Raw genomic sequence first — 7,914 nt, 5'->3', positions numbered from 1 at the left:
CAACTTTCTGTCAATCTGGGGTAAGGATCTGGTTGCTAGAAAATTACTTAGAACCTCAAACATTATTATTAAAAAAAAAAAAAAAATTGTATTGTTTTTTTTTTCATAAAAAAAAAAATGTTCCCTTAAGGCAGTGTTTCTCAATTCCAGTCCTCAGGCCCCCCCAACAGGTCAGGTTTTCAGGATTTCCATTATTTTGAACAGGTGATTTGGTGATTTAGTAATCACCACAGCCTTTTCATCTGAGGGAAATCCTGAAAACCTGACCTGTTGGGGGGGCCTGAGGACTGGAATTGAGAAACACTGCCTTAAGGCCATTGGGCGGAAGTGAAGTTTGACGTCGCTTCCGTCATCCAATGGCACAGAGTCGAGTGGGGGGCCATCATTCCCTCACTCGACTTCCTGTCCATCAGGGGTAAGGATCTGGTTGCTAGAAAATAACTTAGAACCTCAAACATTATTAAAACAATTTAAAAAAAATTATTTTTTTATAAACAAATCCCTTTAAGGCTGTTGGGCAGAAGTGACGTTTGACGTCTCTTCATTTATCCAATGGCACAGAGTTGAGAGGGGGCCATCATTCCCCCACTCCACTTCCTGTCCATCAGGGGTAAGGATCTGGTTGCTAGAAAATCACTTAGAACCTCAAACATTATAAAAAAAGTATTTTTAAGGCCGTTGGGCGGAAGTGACGTTTGACGTCGCTTCCTTCAATGGCACAGAGTCGAGTGGCGCCATCATTCCGTCACTTGACTTCCTGTCCATCAGGGGAAAGGATCTGATCGCCTCCGCTGCTACTGACGGCCCCGGTAAGCGGCGGAGATGACCAGGACGTATATGTTCAGGTTTCCACTATGGTCTCCACTCTATAATGAAATGTTTCTGCCAAGCTCATCAATCATCCCAGTAGGGTTCACAAGGTTTAGCCAGTGAACATACATACTGCTTTGAGATTCTGCTTTGAGACCACTTGGAGACCAGTGATCTCCAAAATGCGGCTCGCTTGCCTTTGTCTGGCTTTTGGGCAGTGGTGGCTGGTGCTCAATTTTCTTGGTGGGAGGGCGCCCCAGCCAGCCACACCCCCACAGCTAGCCAACCAACCAACCAGCCCCCGACGCTCGCTTGATCGCCGCTATCCCCGGCATTCAATCACCACATCGCTCGCCCGTCGCCTACCAGGCACACCGCCAGCCCCGCACTTACCCCATCCAGGTTGCGGCTTTAGCAGCTTCTCCCCTGCATCTCCTCCCGAGTCCCAGCAGTCGCTTCTCCTCCCGGCCAATCAGGGCTCACGGTCAAACGGGTCTTAGGACTCCTGGCCAATTGAGTCTCAGGACACACTTCTTGATTGGCCGGTAGGAGAAACAGGAAGTCATTAGCGAATATTAATTTGCTAATGTCACACAACTGTGTGGGTTGCAGGCACAGTGAACTGCGCCCCGAGCCCACCCTTTTCAAAGCCAATTAGGGCCTCAGGCTATAATCATGTGCTTAAAAAAAAAAGAAAAAACATTGGAATCCATGCTTCCGGTGCCCTGCATGTAGATTAGGGGCCAGACTCATGGATTAGGGGGGGGTGGCGCCTTGCATAAGTGGCTGCCTCTGCTCTTGGGACACTATTTCTCACACTAATATGAGGCACTATTCCTTCATTCCACTGACACCAAAGATGTGGTACTATTCCTCCCACTGACACCAATGATGAAGAACTATCCCTCCCTAAGAAATGAATGATGAGGCACTATTCTTCTACTGACACCAAAAATGGGACACTAGTCTTCTCGCTGACACCATCAACGGGGCACTGTTCTTTCCGCTGATACCATATTCTCCTCCCACTGGCCACAGTCCTGCTCCGCCAAAGTCTAGTGGGCAGTAAACTGACCCTTAGTTTGGAGACCCCTGTACTAGACAAACTAATATTGGCATCGAAGGGCTGTTTACTGTTGTATTATATTGTTTTCATTGGCTGTATCTGAATTGAGAGTATAGTTAACGATTGTATTTTATCCATATTATCTATATTCACCGTCACTCATGCCTACACCCAATCACACTATCCATGCTAATGCCTTGTCTCTTATGAACATTCTTTTTCAATAAATAGATAATTTTCATGCATTACAATCAACCCAAAATGAGCATTATTACTTTTACTGAAAATTTGGGGTTAGATACACTTTAATGGTCCCGTTTAACAAACAAGATCTTCTAGGTTCCCGCAATTCAGTGCCAAAAAAAAAAAACGGTGGATGGTACCTCATAAATATGACTTGGCTACTTACATCCTGGTGATTATGGTTGGGCTAGGACTTGGGGCTGAGGGCATGTTGGGAGAAATGGGGGTAAAGCTGTTCTCTACAGCATTACTGTTCGTGACAGAGCTTGAGTTATTATTTCGTACATAGGTTGAGAACTTGTTTTTAACTTTGGTGAGGCCACTCCTAGAAATAATATTCCTTCGCGCAGTTTGTCCGGCAAGAAAGTACAAGATGGGATCCAGACAGCTGTTAGCGCTAGCCAACGGTCTTGTCACTTTGTAGGCCATGTTGATTGCGTTCAACGTACCACAGTCAAGGTCTAGTTTTCTAAAGTAATAGTACAAGGTTCGGTTCACGTGAAAAGGTAAGAAGCAGATGATGAATGTGAGAAGCACAATGATGATCATCTTAATTGACTTCTTCTTGGAGTTTGAAGTGTCAGAAGAAGTTGCTGAGGGCTGCATGAGGGTCCGGGTCATCAAAGCATAGCAGATGATGATGATAACAAATGGGACACAGAAGAGCAAAGCCAAGCTGACCGAGCTGTAGACGACAAAAGTATCAAATAAATCCACACTGGAGGTGTCGTGGCAGGTGGTGGTATCTCCCTTTGTGCTCGTGGTCACAAAATACAATATTGGGGACTGGAAAGCCGCAATGAAGACCCAGACCACGACGCATACAATGCGGGCGTTTCGAACCTTTAACCAACTCAACGACTTCATAGGGAAGCAGATCCCAATGAATCGGTGGATACTGATGCAAAGCAAGAAGAAGATGCTGCAATACATGTTGTTGTAGAAGAGAAACTTGACGATTTTGCACAAAGCTTCCCCAAATGGCCAGTCATCGCCCTGGGAATAATAGTAGATCAGCAGGGGCAGGGAGATGACATACAGAAGGTCCGAGATAACCAGGTTAAACATGTACGTGGTGGAAGCATTCCAGGGCTTAAGCCGGAACAGAAAGATGTAAAGGGCCAGGATGTTGAGAATAAGCCCAACGCAGAGCACAATCCCATAGGACACCGGAAGCAGAACATACTTGAAATCTTCATCAAACATACACTTGTAGGGGTAGGAGTCGTTTTCTGAGCTATTCATTGTTCAGCCGCAATGCTGTCGACCTGTTGAAAACACACAAAGATTAGCCAAAACATTTTAAAAAGTGAAAAGTTCATCAGAGATTTAAACCTCAGACATAAAATATGAACAAAGCATATCCCTCTATAGCAGGGGTCTCAAACTCAAATTACCTGAGGGCCACAAGACAAGTTTTCATATGCCATGAGGGGCCGCATGCAAACTTTCAAACTTCAAAAACAACAGTACTGGTGTCAGCGAACACATTATTAACCCCCAGCACTGGTGTCAGCGAGCGCATTATTACCACCAGCACTGGTGTCAGAGAGCGCATTATTACCACCAGCACTGGTGTAAGTCAGGGTTTGACAAATTTGCTTGGAATCTCGGAGCCAGCTAAAAAAGTTAGGAGCCAGAAAACGCACCCTGTCCCGACGAGCTTGCGCGCAGAAGCGAACACATACGTGAGCAGCGCCCGCATATGTAAACGGTGTTCAAACCACACATGTGAGGTATCGCCGCGATTGGTAGAGTGAGAGCAATAATTCTAGCTCCTCTGTAACTTAAAACATGCAACCTGTAGATTTTTTTAAACGTCGCCTATGAAGATTTTAAAGGGTAAAAAAGTTTGTCGGCATTCCACAAGCGGACACAATTTTGAAGCGTGACATGTTGGGTATGAATTTACTCGGCGTAACATTATCTTTCATAATATTAAAAAAAATGGGGATAACTTTACTGTTGTCTTATTTTTTAATTAAAAAAAGTGTAATTTTTTCCCAAAAAAGTGCGCTTGTAAGACCGCTGCGCAAATACGGCGAAACAGAAAGTATTGCAACAATCGCTATTTTATTCTCTAGGGTGTTAGGATAAAAAATATATATAATGTTTGGGGGTTCTAATTAGAGGGAAGAATATGGCAGTGAAAATAGTGTAAAATGACATTAGAATTGCTGTTTAACTTGTAATGCTTAACTTGTAATACCAAGGGCCACCACCAGATGGCGCCAGCTCACATCTGGTGGTAATAACTTGTAATACCAACGGCTCACCACCAGATGGGGCCAGCTAAAAAAAAAAAAAAAAAAAAAAATTTTTTTTTTTTTTTTTTTGCTCCCCTCACTTCCACCCTGCCTGGGGGCCATTTATAACTGGTCCGCGGGCCGCAAATGGCCCGCGGGCCGGTACTTTGAGACCACTGCTCTATAGTGTGTACTTGTCTCAATTACCCTCCCTGGCGTTACGATTATGTCTGGAATTTAGTACCAAAAGCGGTACAGTTATTTTGCATGGAAATTTGGCGTTTTACATTGTAGGCCTGCAATTCTTATGCCTAGTACACACAAGAGGATTTATCCGCGGAAACGGTCCTCCGGAACGTTTCCGCGGATAAATCCTCTGGCGGATTTTGATCTCCTGGTTGTACTAACCAGGAGATCAAAATCCCCGCGGAATTCCTTCGACGCGGCGACGTACGCGACGCTGTGATTTAAGGACTTCCACGCATGCGTCGAATCATTACGACGCATGCGGGGGATGGATTCGGACGGATTGATCCGGTGAGTCTGTACAGACCAGCGGATCAATCCGTTGGAATGGATTCCAGCGGATAGATTTCTTAGCATGTTAGGAAATTTTTATCCGCTGGAAATCCATCCCCGGGGACAAAAATCCGCGGAAACAGATCCGCTGGATTGTACACACCAGGGGATCTATCCGCTGGAGCCGGTCCGCGGATCAATTTCAGCGGATCGATCCTCTCGTGTGTACGGGGCCTTAGGAATAACTCACTTAAATCTGTCCAAACAAGAGTCTAGTAGAAATCTCGGGTATGATAAAGTTTGAAAAACAAAATCATAAATTATAATATAATAAATAACTATAAATAATTATAACAAATAATAATGTAATTATAATAAAAATTATTCAATAATGTAATCAAATCAAAAACACTGAAATTTGCTCAGTTGCAGAATTGTCGCTGTCATTACTTTTATGACGAATTTCCCCACAAATCGCTATCGCTCAATTCTGCAAGTGATTATAATTTATTATTGCTGCTTTCTAGCTGCTCTAAAACCACTTTTGACATAAAGGGACACTTTTTGGTTGCTATGGACAATCTACAGTTTGCAGGCAGAAAGAACAGTTTTTATTATATAAAAGTACATGTAGGGCACTGGGCAGACCACTAGGGACAAGGGGGGTGTGTATTTTTTACATACAGTACTGTAATCTGTAAGATTACAGTATACTGTATGTAATGTGCTTGTTTACTTTTTTGAATTTGGCGCCGTTCTCCGCCCCCGTGCGTCGTAACGCTGCAGGGAACGGAGATCAGCGGCACACAGGCACTGTGTGAATCGAGCGAGGACGCCGCTTGCTCACACAGCAGGGATGCATCGCAGGATCCAGGGACAAGGTAAGTAACTTGTGACTGTGGATGCTGCGAGGCGATCCCGAGTCTGGCTCGGGGATACCGCTTTTGGTATTGAAATCTTACCCCGAGCCAGACTCGGGAATACCGCCAAGGGGGTTAAGAGCAGAAGAAACTCTATTTGTGGGAAAAAAAAGAACCTAAATTTTGTTTTGAGTACAATTTCATACAACCACGCAATTGTCAGTTAAATTGACGCAGTGCCGAATCTCAAAAAATGGCCTGGTCAGAAAGGGGGTAAATTCTTCCGGGGCTGAAGTGGTTAAGGAAACAAACAAATCTGTTTTTAAATTGGATGCGATCAGAAAGGGGATCAGTTAAGATAGTTTTACCTTCTAAATTTGTCAAAATCGAAAAGCAATCAAAGACGAACAATTATGGTTACGAATGAGCACAAGGAGATGGGATCTAGATTGCTAAAATTAAATCTGCCAATAACTTCCAAAGTCTTTTGACAAAATTGCCATAGCTCTTTTCCATTTTCAATTCGATCATTAAATAAGTGGTATTGAAACTGGAAATTTATTGCCCAAGTTTGCCTAAACAATTGATTGAATTACAATCTATATATATACATTATATTGCCAAAAGTATTGTGAGCTTGCCTTTACACGCACGTGAAATTCCCAGTCCTCGTCCGTAGGGTTCAATATTGGGTTGGCCTACCCTTTGCAGCTATAACATCTTCAACTCTTCTGGGAAAGCTGTCCACAAGGTTTAGGAGTGTGTCTATGGGAATGTTTGACTATTCTTCCAGAAGCACATTTGTGAGGTCAGGCACTGATGTTGGGCAAGAAGGCCTGGCTCGCAATCTCTGCTCTAATTCATCCCAAAGGTGTCCTATCAGGTTGAGGTGAGGCCAGTCAAATTCCTCCACCCCAAACTCGCTCATCCATGTCTTTATGGACCTTGCTTTGTGCACATCATCCAAATCATTTGGTGGAGGGGGATTATGGTGTGAGGTTGAGTATAAGGGGTTTGGGCTTGGCCCCTTAGTTCCAGTGAAGAGAACGCTTCAACATACAACATTTTGGACAATTTCATGCTCCCAACTTTGTGGGAACAGTTTGGGGATGGCCCCTTCCTGTTCGAACATGACTCCGCACCAGTGCACAAAGCAAGGTCCATAAAGACATGGATGAGCGAGTTAAGGGTGGAGGAACTTGACCAGCCTGCACAGAGTCCTGACCTCAACCCGATATACCTTTGGGATGAATTGGAGCGGAGACTGCGAGCCAGGTCTTCTTGTTCAACATCAGTGCCTGACCTCACAAATACACTTCTGGAAGAATGGTTATACGTTCTTATAGACACACTCCTAAGCCTTGTTGACAGCCTTCCCAGAAGAGTTAAAGCTGTTATAGCTGCAAAGGGGGGGCCAACTCAATATTGAACCCTACGGACTAAGACTTTTGGTATTATAGTGCGTGTGTGTTTATATATCTATCTAAATCTATAGATAGATGGATAGATAGATAGATAGATAGATAGATAGATAGATAGATAGATAGATAGATAGATAGATAGATAGATAGATAGATAGATAGATAGATAGATTTATAGCCAGCTTTCAAAACAGGCTCAGGGCCAATAGAAAATCAGAATCAAATATCATAAACTAACTATATTATGAAATTCAAAAACGATAATCATCAACAAGGTAATTTTAACAAATAAAAATCATCCATAATACTTATTAACATGTGTAAATTGACAGAACAATCTGATAGCAAATCGCTGAATTAGCTGTACAGTTAATCAGCTTGACTACAGTACAAAGTCATAAAACAGAACTATATAGCACAACTCTGACCAATCGCAAATGTTATGACTCCTGCAGTAAAATGTATTGCTTGTCTTATCACACATTAATGAAAACTCACATCTTTTTCTACTGTTAAGCAGTTTACTTAGAGATGCTTACACTAGTCCTGATGCTGAACACCCAGAGAAGGGATATTGAGTAAAACCTTGAACTGCAAGCATAATTTGTTCCAGAAACATGCTTGTAATACAAAGCACTTGTATATCAAAGCGAATTTCCCCATAAGAAATAATGGAAACTCAAATGATTTGTTCCACAACCATTTATTCATAGGTCCTTCAGTTTATAGTCCATATAAAAACATTATAG

At 43.0% G+C, this 7,914-nt stretch overlaps 1 protein-coding gene across 1 annotated transcript in view; it reads right to left on the bottom strand.

Moving 5' to 3' along the window:
• Positions 1–304: 304 nt before the first annotated feature.
• Positions 305–7,914, bottom strand: part of LOC120928940 (P2Y purinoceptor 2-like) — a 112,829-nt gene continuing 105,219 nt past the window's right edge. The window contains exon 2 of the mRNA XM_040340049.1: positions 305–3,387. Within this exon, the coding sequence (XP_040195983.1) occupies positions 2,282–3,364 (1,083 nt within the window). The 5' untranslated portion in view covers positions 3,365–3,387 and the 3' untranslated portion in view covers positions 305–2,281. The remainder of the gene's footprint in view (positions 3,388–7,914) is intronic.

This window comes from Rana temporaria, chromosome 2 (genome assembly GCF_905171775.1).
Source record: "Rana temporaria chromosome 2, aRanTem1.1, whole genome shotgun sequence".
Taxonomy (NCBI): Eukaryota; Metazoa; Chordata; class Amphibia; order Anura; family Ranidae; genus Rana; species Rana temporaria.
This window is presented reverse-complemented; position numbering and strand designations above follow the sequence as displayed.